The sequence below is a fragment of the Protopterus annectens genome, chromosome 10.part0 (genome assembly GCF_019279795.1).
Source record: "Protopterus annectens isolate FY-2018-M chromosome 10.part0, PAN1.0, whole genome shotgun sequence".
NCBI classification, from domain to species: Eukaryota; Metazoa; Chordata; order Ceratodontiformes; family Protopteridae; genus Protopterus; species Protopterus annectens.
Window position 1 is genome coordinate 1,433,321,133 of NC_056744.1, and position 27,994 is coordinate 1,433,349,126.

A 27,994-nucleotide genomic window follows, 5' to 3' on the forward strand; every position below is an offset into this window, starting at 1 on the left:
CCACTTGATTTGTGTTTTATTTTTTTTTTTTTTTAGTTGGGAATTTAGTTGGGACAACAGCATTGTTTTCCTGTGTGGAAACTGCCATTCGCGGTTTTGTGACATCAACATTTAGTGATCGAGCTTTAGTTATTCAACTAACTAAAGTTTCGGTCAGATAATATAGACCCGAAAAACAGGAGACCTGATACACCCCTACATGCCTTCTGTACTAGGGACTGAGAATATAATATAGGCAGAGAGTTAGGGATAAAGGAGCGCTAAGTGTAAGACCAGCTATGGTAGAGTTTTTGTTGAGTCAAGAAGTGAAGCTGGTATTATAAAAGGGATAGTTAGTAGGGGATATAAAATATTGCATGATAACTATAAGAGTCAATCAAAGAAGGTTAAAAACAATTGGGAAGAGAGACTGGAAAGATTATTTATCAAGGAACAATGGAAAGATAATCCTGTATGCCTCCCAAAAATGCAAAAAAGCCCTGAAGGTTTAGAATTTTTGTTTGAAAGTGTTTGCATATATGCTTCTGTACCCCAAACCAGATAATTTTTCCTCAGGTAGATAAATATGTTAGAGGAGTTGTTATAGTCATAAATAAATAACATTAAGAATTTACCTTATATGCCTTCAGTCAGGAACAACACTTCAGGATGTGCAAACAGAAATTTTATTCTTACAGCGCTGGGAGACCATCTTTATAGCCTGTGTTAAATCAGTCCCTCTGAAGAGAGACAACCTACATCTTTTATACATTTTTCTTATCAAACCTGGCCATGCACTTTCATTACGTTACAATGACTCTAGCTAATAGAAAACTTTGTAAATGTCCTCATCCCTCGTAATTTTTGCCTCGGACTTCATGTGAACACCTTTCTATACATGATCCACCTGCTTTCAAGGGGTCTTGTTTCTGACCTTGGATGTTTCAAACCTTCCCTAGTAACAATGCACTCTTGGCCTAGAGGAGTCAGGCTAGCAAGTTTCTTTTGTAGTAACTAACATGCCTCTACTTCATTCAACGCATACTTTTTCCTTATTACATATTAAAAGAAAGCAGTTAGGACGCAGTAATAATTTTATTTAATGAAGCTGTATTTCTCCCAGCCCTGCATACAAATTATATTTGCTTTTTAACAATCATATTATAGCATCATTAATAAACTGAAAATATACATTTTAATAAGCTGGTCTTGTCCCATAACAGTGTGATGGGAAAGAGAAGGGTAATTGGGAACATGTGTCCTGGGAATGTAACCAGTTGGCAGATTTAAAAAAAAAATACCTATGGAGTGTTTTGTCGGAAATGTTGTGGAACAAATTGTAGTAACTAAAGGAATTATTCTTTTGAGCTGGGACATGGGCTGTGCTGCTGAAAAAGCAGTTATTAAAAAATGGAAATCAAAATCTAAAACAGCTGTAATGAAGTACTGAATATTGTAAAGGCAATAAAAGAACGTAGAGGTAGAATCTTTAGAGAAAGGAAAGAACAAATTATGTAGAAGTAAATGAAATCTGTGGGAGCAGTACATGCAGAATAATGTTCAGTAGGAGGAATTAAGGTTTAAGGGAATGAAGGAACTAGACAATGTATGTGTAGTCAGAGTGAATGGTAATTGTTTAAAATGAAATGTGTATACTGCATGAAAAAATGTTAACTCTCTTTCTTTTATATTGATGTATGTGTACCTGTGTTACTGTTTTAGTCGTGATTAAATAAAAACAAAATTGCAATGCTTCTTACTGGCTTTAAATGTGGAAGAGGGAGGGGCTGTCATAAAAGTGGAAGAGAGGTAGATAGCTTTTTGGGCGATAAAACAAAGGGAAAAAAGAACACTGATCATAGCAGAGGAATAAACAAAGTGACTCAGAGAATGGTTAGGTAATATATTTATATAGTGTTAGGACTACGGATAGGAAGATGATGGATCCCTCAGGCAGTGATGCTGGAAGGAAGGCTGGACATTGCTGGTATCAAAGAAACTTGGGCTTTGATTTAGGTTGATTCAATAATAACAGATAAAGGGGAAGGATGGACGGTAGAAGTAGTGCTTCTGGATCAGTCCACAACCTGCAGAACACATCAAGGGAGGAGATTGAGAGCTGGAGTAGATGATAAAAGATTGGTGTAGGAAGATGAGGATTATAGTTTGACTATCTCAGTCTACCAGGGGCATAATCACCAAGGAACATATGAACACTCTAGGAGATACTGACCTCCATGGTGGAATGAGAGTGGGGGTTCATTGAGCTATTGAATGATCAAGGGTTGAGCCAACAAAACTAAATTACTTGATCTGTCTTTCTTGGAGACTTGCTTTGTGACAATTCTGTTTCGTTTTTATATGAATTCCTTATATTCATTTCACAAGCATAATTGTCATGGTAATAAAATAGGTGGTGGGTCTTCTTACTTCTATTCTGAAAACATCTCATTGCCTACACCCTCATCTTTCCCTTCTCACCTAGTGAAACTGACCCAAACTTAGTCATTGCAAAAGCCTTCTTTGGCGGGCACAGCAACATGTATTTATTTTATTTATTTAAATTTGTTTACCAGGATAGTCCAATTGGATCAGCAAAAGCAAACTCCTTTTCTGAGGAGGCCCAGGGAGAAATGCTCCATACATCAATATGAAAAAGACAAAGTACAAAAGAGTTATATTTTTACCTGTCTTTACAAACCTCTCCCTCCAGTTTGCAAAATCTTAATAAATTACTTAACACCTTCTCTCCAAAGCTTAGCGGAAAAAAAACCCTTCATCCTGCTTAGTTGTCTTACTTGGACTGGTTAGATCTCAGACATCCCAAATTGGAACATACTGCCAATAAATCTAGTCTGGCAGGACAAGCGCTAACAGAGAGAGAGGTTCCAGCCAAACAAGGGCAGGAATAGGGGTACTTGGAGGGGGAGACATTGAACAGTTCAACACCTTATACTTTTACTCCCCCACAACACTTCCAGCTACCTGTGTTAAAAATCATTACGAACAGAACCAATGACTTTAACTTGTATAACTTTACTAACTTGGTTTTTGATGTTACAGTATGTGACTTTTTTGCAAAGGGACTCACTTTTATTCCTAACAAAAAAATGAATCTGGTACAGTCATTAATTGACCTGAAACTATTTATTCGAAAATTAAATTTTAAATTATTTAGGAACAACCAAGTTGTGTGTGAACCCTTTAAGAGTTTCAAGCACATATAATACCCCCATATACCCCACTTTTGAAAGAATGTGTGAGTTAGGCCTTAGAGGATGAGCTATAAAAAGGAACAAACAAAACAAGAAAACATATAATCTCACAGAAACTGAAGCCACTGAACTAAATCTTTTGACACAAACCCCTAACATTAGAATATTTAAACCTGATAAAGAGGGTGGTATTGTGATTATGAACCACAGTGACTTGTGTGCACAAAATGAAATAAATTTTGTTAAGCAACAATTACAATAGGAGCTCTTTAAGTGAAGTTAACATAATGTTTAGTAGAATAAAGGGTAACCTATATGATTTGTTTATTGAAGGGTCCATTAATATAGATGAGCTAAATTACCTAACTGTGCTTTATCCTAAAACACCTACAATTTTTGGTGTGCCAAAGAGGCACAAATGTATAAATCAACCACCTATGTGACTGATCGTTGACGCACATGGATCCATGACACCCCCCCCCCCCCCCGTAGCAAAATTCCTTGATGTTTGTCTTTTGGCCACAGTTGAACTCCGGTCCGCTAATGATTGGCAGTTGATTTTTATGGTGTCGAGTTGCCAGCCCAACCTTCAATGAAGGCACGCCCATTCAACGCATGCCTTTCGAACGCCCACTCGACCACGGGGAGGACATGCAGACTCCACACAGAAGGCACTCCCAACCCAAGCCGAGAATCGAACGGGAGAACCTCTTGCTATGAGGCAACAACGCTACCGCTGCACCACCGAGGAAACGATCAGAAGTTAAAAATATATGTACAAGAAGAAGCTAGTGTCTGTAAGGATTCATGAGATTTTTTGACAAGGATGAACAAAGTAAGGTACAAGGAAAATTTGTGTTTGCAATGATAGATGTAAAGGACTTGTACACATCCATCCCACATGAAGTCAGGGTAGAATGGTTTTATGACTTCTTAGTCAGTAAAGGGGTCACACAAAATAATGTTAACGTATACGAAACACTTTTAGAAATTGTATTAAAAAACAATTTCATTTTGTTTGATGGTGAATATTACCATCAATTAGGAGGAGTAGCAGTGGGTGCAGCCTGTGGCGGTTTGTATGCAAACATTGTGGTGATAGAATGGGAAAGGTGTTTCCTCAGAGGCCACCCATTGTTTCAACATTGTTTCGTATATTTACGTTTCTTGGACGATATTTTTATTTTGTGGGACAGTCAAAAAGATGTTTTAGACACGTTTTTAATGTACATCAACCAAACTACTGAATTTCTAAAATTCACTAGCAATAAAATTAAAACAAATATGCCCTTTTTGGATGTCCTTATTTCTAAGGACAGTATACACAAAAAGTTTGACTGAGATATATCGAAAGGAAACATATAATAGTTTTCTCCATATGATAGCAACCATCCTCACACCCAAAAAAGAGCTGTCTTGAAAGGGCAATTCGTTAGAGCTGTGGGGATGGTAACATTGTGAGAAAGTTTTCTTTTAGAATGTAATAATTTAGAAAATATGTTCTTAAAGAGAGGTTACCCTAGAGATTTAATTCAAGAAGTAATGAGGGAAGTCAATACAGAGAGACAAAATGGATATTTTAAGGCATGGACCTACTGACCAGAGCCTACTGTTAGATGGATCGGTGGCAGATTTCTACCATGCTCCATCAACAATAGACATAACATGTTTGGACGTGGTAACAAACAAAGAGAATAATAAAGTCAAGTTTGACAATAGTGCCATATTCTTCACAACATTCTCTGCTGACAGCCACTTTATTAAAAGCACACTTAATAAGAACTGGAGTTTATTGAGTACAGACAGGGACATCATGAAACATGTAGGTGAATACCCAGTCTGTGTTTATAAAAAGGGCAAGAATTTGAAATGCTTTTTTGAAAATCTAAACATCCCAAAAAAACAGGATATATGTTTAAGTGTGGTAGGTGCAAGTTTTGCCCATATATTTTGCCAGTGAATGAAATTAATATTAATGGGACGAGCTACAAAATGTGGGGTAACTTTTGTTGCAACTCAGAAAAAGTGGTTTATTGTGCTAAGTGTTCCCAATGCATGTGTTTCTACATAAGAAAAGCTGAAAGTATGTTGAAATACCGCATTGGGGAACATATGAGGGACATCAGAGATGAATGTGAGTTTAATTCTTTGGCAAAACTTGTTAAAGAAAATAGTGGACATAATATTAGATGTTAAGTTGTCAAACTCGCCTTCATTCTTGCTGGATGGGTTCGGAGCCGATCCTCGGCTCCGACTAGGCACTTGCTAAGCTCGAGAACTCGTTTTACCAGCTCGAGGCAACCCTATATCCCATGATGCAAGGCGTGACTACCTCAGATCTCGTTTGCCGCTTCGCGAAGAGGTCTCCTTTTTACCAGCTCAGGTAAAGTTTTCAATTTCTTCAGATTAGTCAGAGTTTTTCCCCTTATTTTCTATTTGTCCTTTATTGGGTATATTTTTTATACTTATACTTGTCTCCTACCCTATATTCCCTTCCTTTAGGTTAGGATTTATTTTCTTCAGGCCTTAAGCCTCCCCCTCAGTTAATTCCTGTCAGGTTGTGTGTGTGTTTTTTGGGGATTAACTGTGTGACTGTTGTGTGTCTGTCTGTTTCTTGGACATTATTATGTCTAAAGAGGTAAAGGTCTCAGGCTTCAAGAAGTGTGACTCGTGCTGTCAGAAAATGTCTCTGACAGACGGTCACACTTCTTGTGTGTATTGCCTGGGGCCTTTACACCTGCAGGACTCCTGTGCCATTTGTCACTCCTTTAGCCAGAGAGTCCTGCAGGAACGAAGAAATAAATTAATTCTTCATGGCTTGTTAAAGCCTGAGGGTTCTCTGACCAAGGCTGGGTCGGTTAAACCCTCTAAGCCATCTAGAGCCCAGGCTGCAGTTTCTAAGCCTTCGGCTGTGGCTCCGACTCCTTCGGAGTCGAGATCGGCTCCAGCTGGAGCCGATCTTTCTTCTTTGGAGATTGTTGTTTCGGCTCCGACACACAAAAACCTATTACTTTGTCGGCTCCGGCCGGAGCCGACGTGTCTTTATCCAGTGTTGGAGCCGACAAGTCTTCGGCTCCATCTGGAGCCGAGGGGTCATCGGCTCCGATGGCTCCATCCAGGAAGAGATCTCGGTCTCCTTCCTTGGAGTCGATCTCGCACCGGGATCTCCTCTTTTGTCGGAGCGGAGCCATCGGAGCCGATCTTCAAGATCTTCCAGGCTATCAGATCATGATTTAGAGAGGGTGGTAAGCAGACTGTTGAAGTCACAGGCACTAGCCCAAATGCTCCATAGCCCGTCTCAACAGATGTCTGCTATTTCTCTTCCCCCCGAACTTCCTCCTCCGACTCTCCTTCAGAGTTCGGAACCGGAGCTTATCGGAACGGTGACCGTGGGTGCGCCAGAGCCGATACTTCCCCTTTCGGCTCCGACGTCTTCGGCTCCTATCTCCTCCATGAGACCTTCGTTGGAGGGATCCGGTCGTCGAGTCTCCCTTCTCGGCTCCGAGGGGGCGAGTGGCATCTGACCTGTGTCCGACCCTGCTCTCCCTCTTGGAGCTTCGGCATTGGTGAGCTCAGCACCGACATCTGCTTCAGAGCCTTCTCTTTTGGTGGGACCGGGGATTCCTGTTTCTTCGGGGCGGGAGTCTTCTGGCCTCCCTGGGAGGGGAGCCTTTGAGGTGATGAGGAGTGTCCTAGCCCCCTGAGCTAGGTCAACGGTCTATTCCTTTAGCTCCTCCATCTTCGGTGCCTGTTGATGTCTCTTGCTCCCGGACCCAGAGATCCATCGCCCCAGGTTTCCCCATTGGGAATAACTTCCTCTTCCGAGGTTTCTCCTGATCCTGCAGCAGAACCCCCGCGTAAGAGGACATGTAAGAGGAAGCACACAGACTCCCCTGAGTCTACTACATCAGATACCGACTTAGATGAGTCGGAGGGTTCCCCACGGTCCCCCTCTGAGGATGTCTCCTTTTCAGACATCCTGGAACTCCTTAAGCAGAGGGGGAACTGGCCTTCCATTAACCCCTCCGAGGATGAGTCGGTATAGCTGGAGGCTTTCGGATCTCGACCCTCCACCTCCTGGGTGTCTCCGCCTTTCAACCCACTCATGCAAGTAGTGGCTCATAAGGCGTGGGCAGCCCCGGATTCTGTGGAACCAGTTCCTAGGAGGCCCTCCAAATTTATTACAGCCCCTGCAGACAAACAGTTTCTTTCTAAGGGCATTCCTGTTGATGCTATGGTGGTGGCGGCGGCCACTAAGAAGGAACTTGCTGATCCTTCGGTACCTGTCCATCCTCCTAATAAGGATTCTAGGACCATGGATAGGTACGGCAAGCGGATGTTTTCTTCAGCGACCTTTGCTATGCGTTCGCTGAACTACCTTTGTCACTTTACCAGACTTCAGAGAGACATTCTCAAGGAACTAGGTGAAGTGGTTCAGGATCCTTCGGCCACTGGGGCTCAGGAAAAGATTGCCTCACAGCTAGGAATCCTCAATTCTTTGACTAACTCCTCCATGCGGCTCATTTCTTATGCAGTCGATGGGGCGAGTAGGGCCGCAGGCACAGGAGTGGCACTTAGGCGTTAGGCCTGGATGCGGCTTTGTAATTTTGCAGACCCTTTTAAGGCGCCCTTCACCAATACCCCCTTTGACGGTTCGGCTTTGTTCGGGCCTCAGGTGAAGGATACATTGACCAGGTGTGAGCAAGACGGCAAGACCCTTTCTGCCGTAGGAGTCCATTTCTCCACCCCTTCAAAACCCTATCCAAAGGGTCAGAAAGGAGGGAAAATGTGGTTCCGTAAATCTCAAGGAGTCACGCCGGACACACGTGGTCAGTTTACCCCCAGAGGCAGAGGGGGTAATAATAATAGGTGCCGCCCTAGGGGCAGAGGGGGTCCGCAGAATCAGGGTAACAGGGAGACTCTCCCTGATAAACCCTTCCAGCATCCCTGAGGTGTTGCCCGACTGCCCACCCTTGGAGGCAGTCGGGGGAAGATTGTCGCTGTACCCAATAGCCTGGCGTTCCCTCTCTCAAGACAAATGGGTACAGTCGATCATATCCGAGGGCTACAATATCCCTTTCGAGAGGTATCCCGTTCCTCATCATTCCCTTCCAGACGTCTCACCCGGTCTAAGGGAATTGGCAAAACAGGAGGTATCAAAACTCCTAGCAAAAAGAGCCATCCAAATAGTGCCAGCAGACTAAGTAGGATCCGGCACATACTCAAGATTTTTTTTGGTCCCCAAAAGGACGGGAGATTGGAGACCAATTTTAGACCTCAGCAAACTAAACAAGTTTGTCAAGAAGGCAAGGTTCCGGATGGTCACGCTTCAGTCCATTCTACCCTTTTTGGGCAAGGACAACTGGATGTGCTCAATAGACCTTCAGGATGTGTACTATCATATAAAGATTCACAGGCGCTCCAGAAGGTTTCTCCGCTTTCGGCTGGGGTCCAGTCATTTTCAATTCAGAGCCCTGCCCTTTGGCCTCACTACAGCCCCCAGAGTGTTTACCAAATGCATGGCAGTGGTTACGGCTCATCTGAGACGTCAAGGATTCCAGGTGTTTCCGTATCTAGACGACTGGCTCCTCTCCGCCACCACCAGGCATCAACTTCTCAAGGCCAGAGACCACACTCTGCAAACCTGCAAGCAATTGGGGATTTCAATAAATTTCGAAAAATCTTCTCTGTCGCCTTGCCAATCTATTACCTTTATAGGCGCAGAATTAGACACTGTCAGCATGTCAGCCAGACTCACAGAACGAAGAATTCTGGACATTCAGAAGTATGTTCGGATCATTTTACTCAGCAAGAAGATCAGAGCCAAATTTGTCCTGAAGGTTCTGGGTCTTATGGCTGCGGCCATTGTTCTTCTGCCATTGGCCCGCTTCCACATGCGTCTTCTGCAGTGGATGTTGTTCGCTCAATGGTCATTCCAGCAACTCCCCATGAGTCATGAGATTTTTGTCACGCAGTCGTGCAAGAGTCATCTAACCTGGTGGATGTCTTCTCCTCTGCTCCATCAGGGCCGACTGTTTCTTCCCCCAGTTCCGGTTGCCACAGTCACTACGGATGCCTCTCTGATCGGGTGGGGGGGCATTATCAGGGCAGGATGGTCCATGGGACTTGGCAACCCATAGAATACCATCTGCACATAAATGTCCTAGAGATGAGAGCAGTGCTTTTAACGTTGCAAGCCCTCAACGACTTTCTTCCCTTAGGGACTATTGCAGTTCAGACGGACAACATGTCTGTAGTCTGGTATATCAACAAGCAGGGCGGCACCAGGTCCTACCCACTGTGTCAAGAAGCTCTCAGACTTTGGCAATGGGCGATCTCCTCTCATCGGTTTCTGATAGCAACGCATATCCCCGGGAGATCCAACCTCTTAGCGGACAGACTGAGCAGAGCTATTCTCATGCCACACGAGTGGTCTCTCAAGCAATCGGTAGTGGACGAGATATTTCAGAAGTGGGGCTTCCCTTCCTGCGACCTTTTTGCTACACCCCAAAACAGCAAATGCCCGGACTTCTTCACCCTTTTTCCTCTACCAGGCCATTCCCCGAGAGACTCTCTAACCCAGGATTGGCCCGGGGACTTCTCTATGCCTTTCCTCCTTTTCCACTGATACCACAAGTTATTCAGAAAGCTACCGTATTGAGAGCCAAGTTGATCCTCATTGCCCCCTTACTGGCCTTGACAAATTTGGTTTCCGTCCCTGCATTGTCATCTCCTGGCGCAGCCTTGGCATCTGGACCCAGTTCCAGACCTTCTGACCCACCAGTCGGGTCAACCGCACCAGGCCATTCGTTCTCTCAACCTAACTGCTTGGTTGCTCCACTTCCTTCCTTAGCCAGGCTTCCTATGATCTCTAACCCCGTTAGGGATATCATAGTAGCTTCTCTTAAGTCCTCCACCAGAAAGATTTATGCTAGTAAGTGGAAACGCTTTTCTTTCTGGGCAAAGTCTAAACACTTAGATCCCTTTACTGCTCCAGTGCATTCAGTTCTGGATTTTTTAGCAGAGATTTTTCAATCAGGGTCTTCTGCTTCTACAGTTAAAGTCCAATTGGCAGCAATCTCTAATTTTCATGTTGGTTTAGCAGATCAAAACATAATGTCCCACAGACTTTGCAAAGCCTTTCTCAGAGGTATATTTCTCCTGAAGCCTCCAATCAGAGATCCCCCTCTGCAGTGGGATTTGAACTTAATGCTGGCATCCTTGATTCTACCCCCCTTCGAACCGGCTGCTACATGCTCCTTAAAGTTTCTTTCCTGGAAAACAATTTTCTTGGTGGCTGTTCAGCTAGAAGGGTTTCTGAACTTCAGGCCCTTTGTGTCCGTTCCCCTTTCTTGGTTTTTCACAAAGATAGGGTATCTTTAAGACCTAATCCATCTTTTTTGCCCAAAGTTGCTTCCCAGACGAATCTTAACCAATCTATTGATTTGCCAGTTTTTTTCCCTAATTATTCAGACAAAACTGAACAAAAACTTCATTGCTTAGATGTCCATTGTCAACTCAGATATTATTTGGACAGAACTAAACAATTCAGAAAATCTGATCAACTATTCCTTTCTTATGCAGAGAATAGAAGAGGTCTCCCAGTCTCTAAAGTGACCTTATCCAGATGGCTGTCTTCTATCATTTCTTATGTTTATCATCTTAGAGGCAAGCAACTGTCCTTAAAACCAAAAGCACATTCTACCAGGAGCCTATCCACATCCACAGCTTTTCAGGATAGGCTACCTATTGACACCATTTGTGCAGCAGCCACTTGGGCCACTCCTCACACCTTTGTCTCTCATTACAAATTGGACTTGGCCTCCAGGGACAGGGCTAGGTTTGGTTCCACAGTTCTCAAGAGTCTGTTCCATTGAGCCACCCAGGATAGAGGTGCTAGGGACGCGGTCCCATCCAGCAAGAATGAAGGCTAGTTTGACAACTTAACATTTAGAAGTTATGTACATACCATAACGTTCCATGTTAGTTGTCTTCTCTCGCCTTCTTTCTTGCGTCCCTCCCTCCTTCCCCCTGGCCTGGACTGATCTTGAGGTTGTACCTTCCTTTTGTTGGGGGTGTTGTCACTCTCTCCAAGAGTTCACAGTAGGAAGAGTCATTACTGTTAGTGGCCATTGGCCTAGTTTCTCCTACTTTTAGTATCTTCTTCCTTGGGAAGAAGTATTTTTTGGCAGGGTTTTCTTCTAGCTACCAAACGAGATCTGAGGTAGTCACGCCTTGCATCATGGGATATAGGGTTGCCTCGAGCTGGTAAAACGAGTTCTCGAGCTTTGCAAGTGCCGAGTCAACCCATCCAGCAAGAAAGAAGGCGAGAGAAGACAACTAACATGGAACGTTATGGTATGTACATAACTTCTAAATTTATAGTGTTGGACAGTGTAGCAGTGAACAACGGGGCGGGGAGGGGGGTGCATGCCCACTGCTACTGGAAAGACAAGAATTGATATGGCAGTTGTGTTTAAATGCCAAGGTTTGGCCTGGGTTGAATGGGGCTGTTTCTATTTCAAGTGTTTTAAAATTAAAAGCCTTGAATAGATGACACCTGATTTTCATATACATTTTCACATATATACAAGTTACTTTTGTGTAAATACTTGATTTTATAAGTATTTTACAAGTATTTTGCACTAAGTTTTTAACAGAAAAAAAATATGCTTTTTTACTTATTTTTGCCTATTAGATGTGCATTTTAACAGTGACTATTCAGTGTTTATATTTGTTTACAATTTTAAAATGTTTGATATGTTATCTTATACATTACATTTTGTACTCAAGTCATTCATTCAGGTATTTTTCTTAAGCAAGGCTGTATACATGTCATGAACCAGGGGTGTGATTTAGTTGAGTTTAGAGGTGTGGTTTGTGATGTCACTACACATGCAGTTTAGTTCACAAGATTTAAAAAGCTGTTGGAACATTTTTTATTTGTCTGATGAAGTTCTTAGTTTGTTTCAGGGATGAAAGCGCTAACCTTTTACTGCTGTATAATTAAAGTGGATTTCTCGCTTCTTCTTTGTGGAGTCCCTTGGCCTGCATTTGCTTTTCTGTGGATTATTAATAAATCTAGTCTGCCCCATCTTGTCTCCTATCCATCTAGAAAGAGAGGGGTGACATCCATCTGCTGGACCAAGTTCTGATGAAGGCCTACAGAAGGATGTGTGAAGTGGAGGGAAAACATTATGACCAGAAATTATAGAAGATGTCCTTTTTCTCCTACAGACCAGAAGAGACCAGGGGATATGATATTGATAAAAAAGACTGTGTCAAGGAGATTTGAATGTGTTAACCTTAAAGAAGAATGAATATGGGTGAAGGAAGGTGTACAGGAACACACTGAATACAAAAAAATATTTTTTCATGGAGAGTTTTGTGTACCCATGAATTGAAGTAACAAAATGGGTGGTTTGGAGGTAATCCACAGAGGTATTCAAGAAGAGCAAGTATTCAAGAAGAGCAAGTGATATGGAAAAGGGGAAGCCTGTACAAATCGGTTTGACTTTATTCCTGTTGCTGAAGTTTTTTTTTTTTTTGTTTGTTTCTGTTTTTATAGAGTCTGATCACATGGAAGGTTCATAAGTTATTACTAGGCTAACTGCCCTTATGGGCCATTTTAATGCCTAGCCAATTACCCCTTGGCAGAATCAAACCCTGCACCTTGTGTTTCCATGGTAAGCACCTTAACCATTACGCCAACCACCCTCTACCCAGTTAGACTTTCTTGCTAATCTAATGTTTGACATTCTATCCACTTCAGATAACTGACAGCTTACTCCAGTTTTCTTTTCTAGTTGTCTAGTCATATTCTTGTTTTATTTTATAGAAATATATATTTATTTATTCAGTTCTTTTTCTTGTCCTTGTCTGCTAACCACAAAACCCCTGCCATGACTGTGGCCATTTTTTCCTCGTCACCCCAAAGTAAGACAGTAAAGCAATTAATTGAGATTTCTAGTTTTTCTCACTCTTGCATCTCATCTGTTGGATGATGTGAGGCCTTTCAGATATAAGAGCCTGCTGTCCCTTCCCCTTTGAGCTTGTACATTCCACCACACGTTCAGACATAATTTGACAGATCTAAGCGCACACCCCTGGCCTGCATGCCATAGACCTCTGGCTCTACTACTTGTTCTCACTGCAGCAAGCTGGACTGCCTCTTTCCTCCTAGCGTTGGCACACTGGCATCAACAACTCACTCCCACCCTACCTTTGAGGCTCCACCAGCAGCTGGGTTGCTAGTCATCACATTTATGTCATAGTCAGGGCTTAATCCATCACTGCCATGGGGCCAGCCACTAAAGAATGCATTTTTTTAGTTCTTTTCCTAAATGTCTTTGGTCTTTTCAAAAAATAGTTCTTCAATCACTGCTGATTTATCTTCATTCGGTTGACTAACACATAGGTCAACATCATGAAGGTAAAGCACGGTATGTCAAAAACAACGTACTACGCATTCACTGAGGAAGAACCTCGGCATATGTCATTTTAAAACATTTTTTGCAGGGGCACAAGCCCCCCCCCCCCCCAACCCTCATGCAGGGGTATGTAGCCCCCAAAACCCCCCAGTAATTTGTATAAACTAGGTCTGATATTGTACAATCCCCAGGGAAATGGAGTATTCCTTATCTTGGGTTGTTCATGTCGCATACTTGTCAGCTATCTGTATAATCAACCAAATGGAGTCAGTTAAACAGATATCAACCAAACCCCATCAACCAAACCAACGGATTCCAGATATGTACTTTTTTATGCCAACTTTTCTGTGTTTTTCTTTGTTGTCTCTTACTTTTTTATTCTTAGGCAGGTAGCTGTAGTAAGGATTGTTTCACAGCAATCAATGTCAGTTATTTATTTATCGACATTTGATTAGCAGGAAAGTCTAACTGGGTAGAAGTCCATTTTCAGAGGAGACCCAGGGAGAAAAGCTCCAAATTATTACAAAACATTTTAAGAACAATAATTCTACAATCTTCAAAAAAAAAACTCTGCTGTGGAGCAAGATTCCACTCAAGATTAGGCAGAGCTCCTTGCTAACCCTCTTCAAGAGAAACCTTGACGGGTGGATGGGAAACAGAAAGTTTACTCCAGGGATCACTTCAATGGCTCTGCTGGACAGAGGTACAGGGGACTAATCTAAGGGGGCAGCGAAAGCCAACACATTCCAGCTAGGCTTATAAATGCCTTCGGGCAGATAGCCTAGTACCCTACCTATCAACCTATTAAGTTAATAAATGCCATTAGCTTGTAAGATTATGTTGTTCTTGATGCCTCCTCCTTTTGTTAATATAAATTGTAGATTCTCTTGAGTTATTCATCATCTGTAACTAAGTAGTATGTTGTGATGTCTAAGTTTTTCAGGACGTTAATATTTTTCATTTACATTCCACTTGGAAGCACAAAAAGTATTCTCACCGACTGTTGGTGTTTGTATTTATAACCAGGTCATATATTAGCACTTTATACATGGAGTGGTTGGATGATTGCCTCGGGTTCACAAGACAAAACTGTGAGATTCTGGGATCTTCGGGTACCAAGTTGTGTTCGAGTTGTTGGAACTGCTTTTCATGGTTCAGGTAAAATATTTAAATCATCATTAATGTTATTGTTTTCGTTTAATCCTTCATTTTGCTCCACTAGTGAAATGTAAGCTGTCATTCAAAGGCAGTTGCATTTGTTATTCATTAAAAAAAAAAACAAAGTGTGCATTATGTTAGAAGGTATGTGCATTAACAGAACAGTCATGAAAAAGAGTATGCACAACCAAAACAACTTAATTTGTTTAATTAATTAAACACTTTAATTGTTGAATCCTGCAGAGGGTACATATTAAAATTGCCCTAGCTTTTCTAAAAGCAGTGAATGATATTTTCTCTAGTTTTGTCTCTGTAGTAATTCCTTATGTGTTTTAACCTACATAAAATGATAATGTGATAGTGTTCAATCTCGCCGTTTGTTCTTACACATGGGTTCGGAGCCGATCCTCGGCTCCGTGCCGGCCTCTTGCAAGCTCTGCATCGAGAAGAAGCTCGAGACAATCTAATACCCACAATCCCCCTCTGCCTTTACCTCAGATCTAGTTTGCCGCTGCTGCATTCGCATCGTTGGGAGCTAGCTCGAGAGTTTCTAAGCTAAGATATAACTTTTATTGTTGTATTTTATCAGGATTCTAGTCTAGTTGATTTTTTCAGTGTTAACAAGTGTGATTGTGTTGTGGTTCCGTTAATTTTTTGGTACCGTTAACTTTATTTATCGGTATTTTTGTTATCGGGGCCTACACCCTTCATATCTTTCCATAGTTGAGACAAATATTTACCGGATTTGACAATTTACTCGATTGTGACTAACCTTTTTCGGATTTGACTGTTTTTTACTGGAGTTGTCTTTTTATACTACAATGTCTGAGAAGGTAAAGTCTGGTTTCAAGCGTTGTCAGTGTGGCCAGAAAATGTCGGTCACTGACAACCATAGTTCCTGCGTCTACTGCCTTGGCCCTCTCCACTTACAAGAGGATTGCTCCATCTGTCACTCTTTTAGTGGGAGGGTCATGACAGATAGGCGCAGGAAACTAATGGACAGAGGTCTATTGAAACCGGCTTTCCAAGAGGCTCTGGATGCTTCTGACCAGGCATCGAAGTCCTCTAAGGAATCGAACACGTCGGAGCCTAAGTCATCGGCTCCGAGCTCTTCTTCAAAGGTTAGATCACCGGTTCCACAGACTTCGGGGCCGAGTGTTCAACTGGTATCGGTTCCTGAGCCTCGAGTCTTGGAACCGGTGATGGAGCTCCCTCCTTCGGCCATATTGAGGTCGGCTCCGTCTTCGGTTCCTTCGACCCGTTCTTCCTCCAAACTTTCGGATGTCGATGTGGATTGTGTGGTGCAGAAGTTGTTGGAGCATTCGGCCCTCTCTAAACTTATTTCGGTTTCCACCCAGTTGGTGTCGAAACTTGAAGGCCTTCCTGTATCTCCATCCATTCCTCCTCCGAGACCGATTCAGTCTTTGGAGCCGGAAGAGGCTGATCTACTGATTGTGGAGCCCTCGGGTCCAGAACCGTCTTTTTCTCGGTCTGTTCCCCTCACCTCGACTCCATCGGACCCGGTACCGGAGTCTCGGAGCCGACGGTCTGTTCTTGGTTCCGGGGCCGAGAGTCGAACCAACGTTTCGGTTCCGACTCTCCCCCTCGGGGCCTCGGCGTGGATCGATTCAGCTCCGTCCTCGGGGTCGATGCCTTCGGTGCCCGTGTCGGGGATTCTTCCCATTTCTTCGGAACCGGGGGACTCTTCGATGCGGGACCCGGGAGCGTTCGACCTGATGAGGAAGGTGTTGTCTACCCAGACAACCACATCAGTGGAAGCGGTTTCTCCTCCCCATAAAGGGCCTTTGTCTTCATCTGCACCCACGGCCACATCCAAGCGTCGGGCACCAGTGTCTCAGCCACCCCTAGAGGGTGCCCCCTCTTCCTCAGAGGCTTCTTCGGATGCTCCCCACGAGGAAGTCCCTAGGAAGAGATTGTGTAAGAGGAGACACTTGGATTCTCCACAGGAATCCTTGACATCTGACACTGACTTAGATGAGTCAGAGGGGTCCCCTAAGTCACCTTCAGAAGATGTCTCATTTTCAGACATTTTGGAGATCCTGAAGCAGAGAGGTGACTGGCAGTCCCTTCCCCCTTCTGAGGATGAGTCAGTTCTGCTGAAGGCATTTGGTGCTCGCCCTTCCTCCTCCTGGGTCACTCCGCCCTTCGACGAACTTATGGAACTAATTGCTCGAAGGGCGTGGGAGACTCCTGACACAGTGGAACCTGTTCCAAGAAAACCTAACAAGTACATCACAGCACCTCAGGATAAGTCCTACCTTACAAAAGGAGTTCCAGTAGATGCTATGGTGGTGGCAGCAGCCACTAAAAAGGAGATGTCGGAGTCTTCTTCGTCTGTCCATCCGCCTAATAAAGATTCTAGGACGATGGATAGATATGGGAAGCGCATTTTTAGTTCAGCGGCTTTTTCCATGCGGTCCCTGAACTATTTGACCCATTTTACACATCTGCAGAGGGATCTAGTCAAAGAGTTGGGAGATACCCTCCAGGGTGCTACAGATGCAGCTGTCTCAGAGAAAGTGACAGCGCAACTTAATACCCTAACATCGATTGTTAACTTGTCCATGAGGCTGATTTCCTACGCAGCCGAAGGTTCGAGTAGGGCAGCAGCTTCAGCGATTGCTCTTCGTAGACAATCCTGGATGCGCCTATGCTCCTTCGGAAGCCTTCAAGTCTTCCTTTACAAACGCCCCATTTGACGGTGCCACTCTTTTGGCCCCAAGGTAAAGGAGACCCTTACCGGTGTGAACAAGAGGGAAAGACTCTGTCTGCTGTCGGAGTCCGTTTTTCCACCCCAACCAGACCGTACCCCAAAGGGCAACGCGGTGGGAAAATGTGGTTCCGAAAACCCCAAGGGTCTTTCTCAGGCACACAGGGTGATGCCCCTCTAGAGGCAGAGGAGGGGCAGAGGTGGAAGATGCCGCCCTGGCGGCAGAGGGGGTCCGCAACATCAAGGTGACAGGGAAACACTCCCTGGTAAACCTTTCCAGCACTCCTGAGAGGAGGCCCGACTGTCCTGCTCTGGAGGCAGTCGGGGTCGCTTAGCTTTATACCCTCAGGCCTGGCAAAATATAACTACAGACAAGTGGGTAAAAAGCGTAGTTACCAGAGGTTACAACATACCCTTCCTATCCTATCCCATTCCAAAGAAAAGACTCCCAGATGTACCGCCCCATCTGCGAGAGCCAGCAGCTTTAGAAATTTCAAAGCTGCTAGAAAAAAGAGTCATCCAACCAGTCCCAGCGGACCAGCAAGGATTCGGGACTTACTCAAGGTTCTTTTTAGTTCCAAAGAAAACAGGGGACTGGAGGCCCATTCTAGACCTAAGCTGCCTCAATACTTTCGTCAAGAAAGAAAAGTTCCGAATGGTCACGCTTCAATCGATCCTTCCATTCTTACAGAAGGACGAGTGGATGTGCTCAATAGATCTAGAGGATGCATACTACCACATCAAAATGGCCAGGGCATCCAGAGATCATTTGCGCTTCCGGTTGGGAGCCAGTCACTTTCAATTTCGAGCCCTGCCCTTTGGTCTGACCTCAGCCCCCAGGGTCTTCACCAAATGCATGGCAGTGGTAGCGTCTCACTTGAGACGCCAGGGATTCCAGGTGTTTCCGTATCTGGACGACTGGCTCCTTTCGCCACCACCAGCGTCAACTACTGCAGGCCAGAGACTTTGTTCTTCAACTGTGTGTTCACCTAGGGATCTCCGTAAACTTGGAAAATCCTTACTTCAGCCATCACAAAATATCTTGTTCATAGGAGCAGAGTTAAACACCGTCAGTTGATTCTGAGGCTTCCCCAGAAAGGATATTATCACTGCAGACTCACATCGTCTTCTACTCTTGTCAAGGAAATCTCCTGCAAAACTAGTACTGAAGGTGTTGGGCCTCATGTCAGCCTCCCTTATTGCAATTCCCTGGGAAGGCTGCACATGAGAGTCCTACAATGGCTACTGTTTGCTCAATGGTCGTTCAACAACTACCTCTAACACACGAGATTCTTATAACAAAGACTTGCAAAACAGATCTAAACTGGTGGCTTCAAACGTGCAACCTTTCCAAGGAGGCCGTTTGTGCTACCCACCCACAGTTACGGTAACCACGGACGCTTCCCTGATAGGGTGGGGGGGCATCTTTCAGGGACAGACAGTCCAAGGCGAATGGACCAATTTGGAGTACAATCTGCACATCAATGTTCTAGAGTTGAGGGCAGTGTTTCTAGCGTTGCAACACTTTGCTCCCCTTCTTCCTCTAGGGACTATTGCAGTTCAGACGGACAACATGTCTGTAGTCTGGTACATAAACAAACAAGGGGAACCAAGTCCTATCAACTATGCAGAGAGGCCATGAGAATTTGGCAGTGGGCGGAGTCCACGGGTCGCTTTCTAATAGCAACGCACATCCCGGGGTCATCCAACGTCATAGCCGACAGGCTGAGCAGAGCAATTCTGTTGCCGCACGAGTGGTCTCTAAAACAGTCAGTGGCGAAAAGGATATTTCGCACGTGGGGCCAGCCTTCCTGCGACCTGTTTGCGTCTCCAATGAATGCCAAATGCAGGAGCTACTTTGCCCTATTACCCCCTCCAGGGGAAGTCCCCAGGGACGCACTGGTTTACGTTTGGCCCCCGGGACTCCTGTACGCATTTCCTCCATTTCCTCTGATATCAAAGTTTCTCCAGAAAGCCAGGAACCTACACAGGACGATAATCCTCATTGCTCCATTCTGGCCTCGTCAAATTTGGTTTCCCTTCCTGAAGATACACTGCATTCGGGGACCCTGGATTCTGGACCCAGAGCCAGATCTATTGACTCACTCGTCAGGGGTTCCCCATCCTGCGCTCCGGTCACTCCATCTGGCAGCTTGGCTGCTCCAATTCCCAACTTAGCCAGGTCTGATCTTTTGTCACCAGCAGTCCAGGATATATTGGTGGCTTCGCATAAAGCTTCCACTACTAAAACATATACTAGCAAATGGAAGCGATTTGTATTCTGGGCCAATACACACCATGTGGATCCTTTATAGCTCCTTTGAATAAGATATTAGAGTTCTTAACGGACTTATTTCATCAGGGTGCTTCTCCTGCTACTCTAAGAGTTCAATTGGCTGCCATTTCAATTTCCATGTGGAAGAATGTGGAGCTCCTGTTATGGCTCATAGACTTTGTAAAGCCTTTTAAAAGGAGTTTTTCATATTAGACCACCGGTCGGATCTCGACGTCACCTTGGAGTCTGAATTTATTGTTATCTAAATTAATGTTGTCCCCTTTTGAACCCGCCTCTTCTTGCCCATTAAAATTTTTGTCCTGGAAAACTCTCTTTCTGGTAGCCATTACTTCTGCTAGGCAGTATCTGAACTTCAGGCTCTCTCCATCAAGCACCCTTATTTGATTTTTCACTCTGACAGAGTTTCTCTTGAACCAATTCATCCTTCCTTCCAAAAGTGTGTTCTATTAACAATATTAATCAGTCCATTGAATTACCCACTTTCTTCAAAACCACTCCAACAAAATGGAGTATATGTTACACAAATTGGATGTTCATAGACAACTGAGATTTTATTTGGATAGAACAAAAGATCATAGAAAAACAGATCAACTCTTTGTGGCTTTTGCTGATAGCAGGAAAGGACTTGCAGTTACCAAAGAACTCTTTCTAAATGGTTAACGGATTGTATAATCTATGTCTCGATTCTTCAAATCAACCCCTTCTACACAAACCCAAAGGACATTCCACTAGGTCAGTGTCTACGTCTTTGGCTCATGCAGCTCGCCTGCCTCTGGACGCTATTTGTGCGGCTGCTACTTGGTCTAAGCCACATACATTTATTTCTCATTATAAAGTAGACAAGGTTTCTAGGGACAGGGCAACCTTTGGTTCCACTGTGCTCAAGAACGTCCTCCCGTGAGTTCCTCAGGATCAAGGAGCTAGGGACGCTACCCATGTGTAAGAACAAACGGCGAGATTGAACACTATCACATATAGAAGTTATGTCCTTACCATAACGTTCCATGTGGAGTGTTCATCTCGCCTTTGTTCTTACAGTCCCACCCTCCCACCCTTAGGAAGAACGTTCTTTGATGCCTGGCCAGGAGCATTCTGCTACTGTTACATACTGTGTACATAGTTGGCATATATATATTTGTATATGTGTCTGTTTAGATATATATATATGGGTTTTTCTGGAATTCTTCCTATACATATGTGTATAAGCATGAATGTGCTATTCTGTAGATTGGTTTGCTTGCAAACTAGATCTGAGGTAAAGGCAGAGGGGGATTGTGGGTATTAGATTGTCTCGAGCTTCTTCTCGATGCAGAGCTTGCAAGAGGCCGGCACGGAGCCGAGGATCGGCTCCGAACCCATGTGTAAGAACAAAGGCGAGATGAACACTCCACATGGAACGTTATGGTAAGGACATAACTTCTATTTCTGTGTCAAGAGTTCATCTAATGGTAAATCATCTCTGCAAAATCTGCTATTCACTAATCTGGCTTTGCACACATTGAGTGTGAGAGTGAATTATCACACAGTTTAGGCATGTTTATCAGTTCTAGTCACATTTTAAGTTTTCCACAGACTATGTAGAACTTTCATTTAAAAATAATTATTTGTGTTTTTCTTCTGGCAGTAGAGAAGTGATGACTCCTGCTTAGTATTATCTCATAATCTTTGAGAAAAGTCACTGTACCAGTGATCTGGACAGGTGATTGTCATGAAATTTGCATACCTAGTAGTTTAAATCCACCCACTCCTAGTAGAGCTGTCGGATACCACCACTCCAAAACACATTTTTAAATAACAAAATTATGCAAAATACAAATTCTCTCTTAGAATGATGTAAAGATTTTGGTTATTAAAGTATATTGCCACACTAACATAACATTGTATATTTGGTTAATCAGCATTCTCTTCACTCTCAAAGCCTACATTTGACATGAGCATGGATGCTTCTGCAAATCTTTGTGCTTATGCTGCTGTTCTTAACATAGATGGCAATGAGTGAATCTAGTCTAGTTGCTCTGCTTACAAATGTAGGAGAAGTAAGTCTTCCTCGCTGCATGAAGCAAATGCAGCACTGAAGTATATGTGAAATGAATTTCCTCTGCAAGTCCCCACGTGTATTTGATCTTCCAACTTGCATCTGGTAAAAATAACTTTTTGTACTGGCATCTACCATCCCTTCAAAGCAAATTCCCACCGTGTGAGAGTCTTCAATCTCGCCGTTTGTTCTTACACATGGGTTCGGAGCCGATCCTCGGCTCCGAGTCGGCCGCTTAGCAAAGCTCTGCATCGAGAAGAAGCTCGAGACTAACCTATCTCCCACAATCCCCTCTGCCCTTACCTCAGATCTAGTTTGCCGCTGCATCTGATCACATCGTTTGAAGAGCTCTGAGCCAACTTCAGATAACATTTATCTTTTTTCTTAAAAATTTTTTGATCTAAAGTTATTGGATTGTGACATTTGTGGGTGTGTGTTGTGTGTTTGGGTCTTCGGTTCCGATTGATTAAATCTTTAGTGTTTTAAAACAGTTTAGGTTTAAAGTTAGGATCCTAGGGCCTACCCCACTCACTAATTCTCGGATTTGACTACATTCATTTCTTCATAACATTATTCTTGGCCTTTGGCTAAGATTTAATATATTGGTGTTATTTCACTAGTTTTTTGTGACCGTTTTGACATGTCTGACAAGGTTAAATCAGGTTTCAAGAGATGTCAGTACAGACAGAAGATGTCTGTCACAGACAACCATAGCTCCTGTGTCTACTGTCTTGGCCCTCTCCATCTTCAGGAGGACTGCTCCATATGTCATTCCTTTAGTGGAAGGGTCATGACAGATAGGCGCAGGAAGCTCATGGACAGGGGTCTTCTGAAGCCTGCCTTTCAAGAGGCTTTAGATAAGTCAGACCAGACCTCTAAATCTTCGAAGGAGTCGAAGACTTTGGAGCCTACATCATCGGCTCTGAGTTCTTCTTTTAAAGTTCGTTCACCGGTTCCACAGACTTCGGGGCCGAGTATCGAACTAGTGTCTGTCACCAAGCCTCGAGTCTTGGAACCGGTGACAGAACTGCCACCTCCGGCTCTCTTAAGGTCGGCACCGTCTTCGATTTCTTCAACGCGGTCTTCCAGGCCCCTCTCCGACACCGACGTAGACCGTGAGGTGCAGAAGCTGATGGAGAACACGGCCCTGTCCAAACTTATTGCAGTCTCCTCTCAGTTGGTGTCTAGACTCGAAGGCCTTCCCTTATCTCCATCTGATCCTCTTCCGAGACCTGTTCAGCCATCGGAGCCGGGAGACGCTGATTTGTTGATTGTAGAGCCCTTGGTGCCGGAACCGTCCCTTTCTCGGTCGGCACCGTTTACCTCGACTCCGTCGGAACCTCTCCCGGACTCGCGGAGCCGACGATCTATCCTTGGTTCCGGGACCGAGAGCCGAACCGATACTTTGGTGCTGACTCTCCCTCTCGGTGCCTCGGCACGGATCACCTCGGCTCCGTCCTCGGGATCGGTGCCCTTGGCTTCTGCGTCGGAGATTCCTCCACGTTCTTCGGAACCGGGGGATTCCTCGGCTCGGGGTCCGGGGGCCTTCGATCTTATGAGGAAGGTATTGTCTTCCCAGACAACTACCTCAGCAGAAACAGCGTCCCCCTCCCATAAAGGCCCGTTATCCTCTTCTGCACCTACGGCTACTCAAAAGCGTCGAGCACCAGTGTCTCAGCCGCTCCCAGAGGGAGCCCTCTCTTCCTCAGAGGCTTCATGGGATGCCCCCCCCGAGGAAGTCCCGAGGAAAAGATTGTGTAAGAGGAGGCACTTGGATTCTCCACAAGAGTCCTTAACATCGGACACTGACTTGGATGATTCAGAAGGGTCCCCAAAATCACCCTCAGAGGATGTCTCTTTTTCTGACATCCTGGAGATCCTAAAACAGAGAGGTGATTGGCAAGCCCTACCCCCTTCTGAGGATGAGTCAGTCTTGCTGAAGGCATTCGGTGCTCGCCCTTCTTCCTCCTGGGTCACTCCGCCCTTCGATGGGTTGATGGATTTGATTCCTCGAAGGGCGTGGGAGACACCTGACACAGTGGAGCCAGTCCCCAGAAAGCCAAACAAGTATATCACGGCCCCTCAGGACAAGGCATACCTCACAAAGGGAGTTCCAGTGGACGCTATGGTGGTGGCAGCTGCCACTAAGAAGGGAGATGTCTGAATCTTCCTCGTCTGTCCATCCACCTAACAGAGATTCTAGGACCATGGACAGATATGGGAAGTGCATTTTCAGTTCAGCGACTTTTTCCATGCGATCGCTGAACTATTTGACGCATTTCACACGTTTACAGAGGGATCTAGTCAAAGAGTTGGGAGATACCCTCCAGGGTACTACAGATGCTGCTGTCGCGGAAAAGGTTACAGCACAGCTCAATACCCTTACATCTATTGTGAACTCGTCCATGAGGCTCATCTCGTATGCAGCCGAAGGGTTGAGTAGGGCTGCAGCTTCAGCGATTGCTCTCAGGAGACAATCCTGGATGCGCTTATGCTCCTTTGCAGAAGCCTTCAAGTCTTCCTTTACTAACGCCCCATTTGATGGTGCCACTCTCTTTGGCCCCAAAGTAAAGGAGACCCTTACCCGGTGTGAGCAAGAGGGAAAGACTCTGTCTGCTGTCGGAGTCCGTTTTTCCACCCCATCCAGACCGTACCCCAAAGGGCAACAAGGTGGAAAAATGTGGTTTCGTAAACCCCAGGGTTCTTTCCCAAGCACACAGGGTGATGCCCCCTCCAGAGGCAGATGGGGGGGGCAGAAGTGGAAGACGTCGCCTTGGCGGCAGAGGGGGTCTGCAAAACCAAGGTGACAGGGATACGGTCCCTGGAAAGCCTTTCCAGCACTCCTGAAGGGAGGCCCGACTGTCCTGCTCTGGAGGCAGTCGGGGGTCGCTTAGCTTTATACCCTCAGGCCTGGCAAAGAATTACCTCAGACAGATGGGCAAAAAGCATTTTTACCAGAGGTTACAAAATTCCATTCCTATTTCCCCCGTTACCGCAGAAAAGATTCCCAGATGTACCGCCCCATCTGCGAGAACCTGCAGCTATAGAAATTTCAAAGCTGCTAGAAAAAAGAGTCATCCAACCAGTCCCGGTGGACCAAAGAGGATTCGGAACTTACTCAAGGTTCTTTTTAGTTCCAAAAAAGACAGGGGACTGGAGGCCAATTCTGGACCTAAGCAATCTCAATACCTTCGTCAAGAAAGAAAAGTTCCGGATGGTCACGCTTCAATCGATCCTTCCATTCTTACAGAAGGATGACTGGATGTGCTCAGTAGATCTCAAGGACGCATACTACCACATCAAAATGGCCAGAGCATCCAGGGATCACTTGCGCTTCAGGCTGGGAGCCAGTCACTATCAGTTTCGGGCCCTACCCTTTGGTCTAACCTCAGCCCCCAGGGTTTTCACCAAATGCATGGCAGTGGTAGCGTCTCACTTGAGACGCCCAGGATTCCAGGTGTTTCCTTATCTGGACGACTGGCTCCTTACTGCCACCACCGAGCATCGACTGATACAGGCCAGGGATTACACACTCGAACTTTGTGTTCAACTCGGAATTTCCATAAATTTCGAAAAATCTGCATTACAGCCGTCACAGCATATCTCATTCATAGGAGCAGATTTGGATACCCGTCGCTTGATTCTAAGACTCCCCCCAGAAAGAATAGCCTCTCTACAAAATCACATATCTCTACTCCTGTTGTCCAAGAAATCCCTGGCCAAACTGGTTCTAAAAGTTTTGGGACTCATGTCGGCTTCCCTCATTGCTATACCCTTGGGAAGACTGCACATGAGAGTTCTTCAGTGGCTGCTGTTCGCACAATGGTCGTTCCAACAGTTACCGCTGACACACGAAATTCACATCACAGACATCTGCAAGACACACCTATCTTGGTGGCTACAGAATTGCAATCTCACCGGCGGCCGGCCGTTTGTGCTACCCACTCCAACAGCTACAGTGACCACGGACGCTTCCCTGATAGGGTGGGGGGGCATCTTTCAGGGACAGACAGTCCAAGGCGAATGGACCAATCTAGAGTACAACCTGCACATCAATGTTCTGGAGATGAGGGCAGTGTTCCTAGCGTTGCAACACTTTTCTCCCCTTCTACCTCTAGGGACCATTGCAGTTCAAACGGACAACATGTCCGTAGTCTGGTACATAAACAAGCAAGGGGGAACCAAATCTTACCAGTTGTGCAGAGAGGCCATGAGAATTTGGCAATGGGCAGAGTCCATGGGTCGCTTTCTGATAGCAACGCACATCCCGGGGTTATCCAACGTCATAGCGGACAGGTTGAGCAGAGCCATCCTGTTATCTCACGAGTGGTCCCTCAAACAGACAATAGCAGATATGATATTCCGCAAGTGGGGCCAGCCTTGCTGCGATCTGTTTGTGTCTCCAATGAACGCCAAATGCAGAAGCTACTTTGCCCTATTACCACCGCCAGGGGAAGTCCCCAGGGATGCTCTGATTCACGATTGGCCCCCGGGTCTCCTGTACGCCTTCCCTCCTATACCTCTGATACCAAGATTTCTGCAGAAAGCCAAGAATCTGGGAAGGACTGTAATTCTCATTGCCCCATTCTGGCCTCGTCAAATTTGTTTTCCCTTTCTTCAAGCACACCAAATATGGGAGCCCTGGATCCTGGACCCGGAGCCAGATCTACTGACCCATTTGTCAGGGGCTCCCCACCCGTCGCTCCTGTCCCTCAGACTAGCAGCTTGGCTGCTCCGCTTCCCTTCTTAGCCAGGTCTGATCTTCTTTCTCCTGCGGTTCAGAACATTCTAGTAGCCTCTCATAAAGCTTCCACTACAAAAATTTACACTAGTAAGTGGAAGCGCTTTGTATACTGGGCAACTGCACAACATTTAGATCCCTTAATAGCCCCACTAAACAAAGTTTTAGAGTTTCTATCCATACTATTTCACCAAGGAGCTTCTCCTGCCACCTTGAGGGTTCAATTGGCTGCTATTTCAAACTTTCATGTAGGAGAGAATGGAGCGACTATTATGACTCATAGACTTTGTAAGGCTTTTCTAAAAGGGTCTTTTCATATTAGACCACCAGTCAGGTTCCCTACAGCTCCGTGGAATCTAAACCTCCTTTTATCCCAACTAATGCTACCACCCTTTGAACCAGCCTCTTCCTGTTCTTTAAAGTTCTTGTCATGGAAAACTCTCTTTCTAGTAGCTATCACTTCAGCCAGACGAGTGTCAGAACTTCAAGCTCTTTCCATTAAACACCCTTATTTCATTTTTCACCCGGATAGGGTATCCCTACGTACCAACCCATCCTTTCTTCCCAAAGTTTGTTCAGTCAACAACATTAATCAGTCCATTGAACTCCCCACATTTTTCAAAAACCATTCCAATAAGCTGGAATATATGTTACACAAGTTGGATGTTCATAGACAACTCAGATTCTATCTAGATAGAACAAAGGATCACAGAAAAGCAGACCAACTCTTTATAGCCTTTGCGGACAACAGAAAGGGCATGGCAGTGACGAAGCGTACTCTCTCCAAATGGCTATCTGATTGTATTACTTTTGTTTATACTGCTACTGAGCAGAGTTTGCCCACCAAACCGAAAGGACATTCTACTAGATCAGTCTCTACATCTCTGGCTCATGCGACCCGCCTACCTTTGGATACTATTTGTGCGGCCGCCACTTGGTCTAAACCACATACGTTCATCACTCATTACAAAGTGGACAGGATTTCTAGGGACAGGGCAACCTTTGGTTGCACTGTGCTCAGGAACTTTCTTCCGTGAGTCTCTCAGGGTCACGGAGCTAGGGACGCTACCCATGTGTAAGAACAAACGGCGAGATTGAACACTCTCACATATAGAAGTTATGTCCTTACCATAACGTTCCATGTGGAGTGTTCATCTCACCTTTGTTCTTACATTCCCACCCTCCCACCCTCAGGTCAGGAAGAACGTCCAGTTTAGAGGTCTGGTTTGGCTCTCCCGCTACTGATTTCTCTCTGCTGTTGCTGTTGGTTTCAGCTACGCCTTGGTATGTATGTATGTATGTTTACATTCCTGTTGGGGATCTGGTATTGTTTGCAAACTAGATCTGAGGTAAGGGCAGAGGGGATTGTGGGAGATAGGTTGGTCTTGAGCTTCTTCTCGATGCAGAGC

At 44.9% G+C, this 27,994-nt stretch overlaps 1 protein-coding gene across 1 annotated transcript in view; it reads left to right on the forward strand.

Annotated features, from left to right (window-relative positions):
* Nucleotides 1–27,994, forward strand: part of WDR47 (WD repeat domain 47) — a 2,078,858-nt gene that overhangs the window by 1,806,365 nt on the left and 244,499 nt on the right. Inside the window, exon 13 of the mRNA XM_044086053.1 lies at nt 14,651–14,782. Coding sequence (XP_043941988.1) covers nt 14,651–14,782 — 132 coding nt within the window. The remainder of the gene's footprint in view (nt 1–14,650; nt 14,783–27,994) is intronic.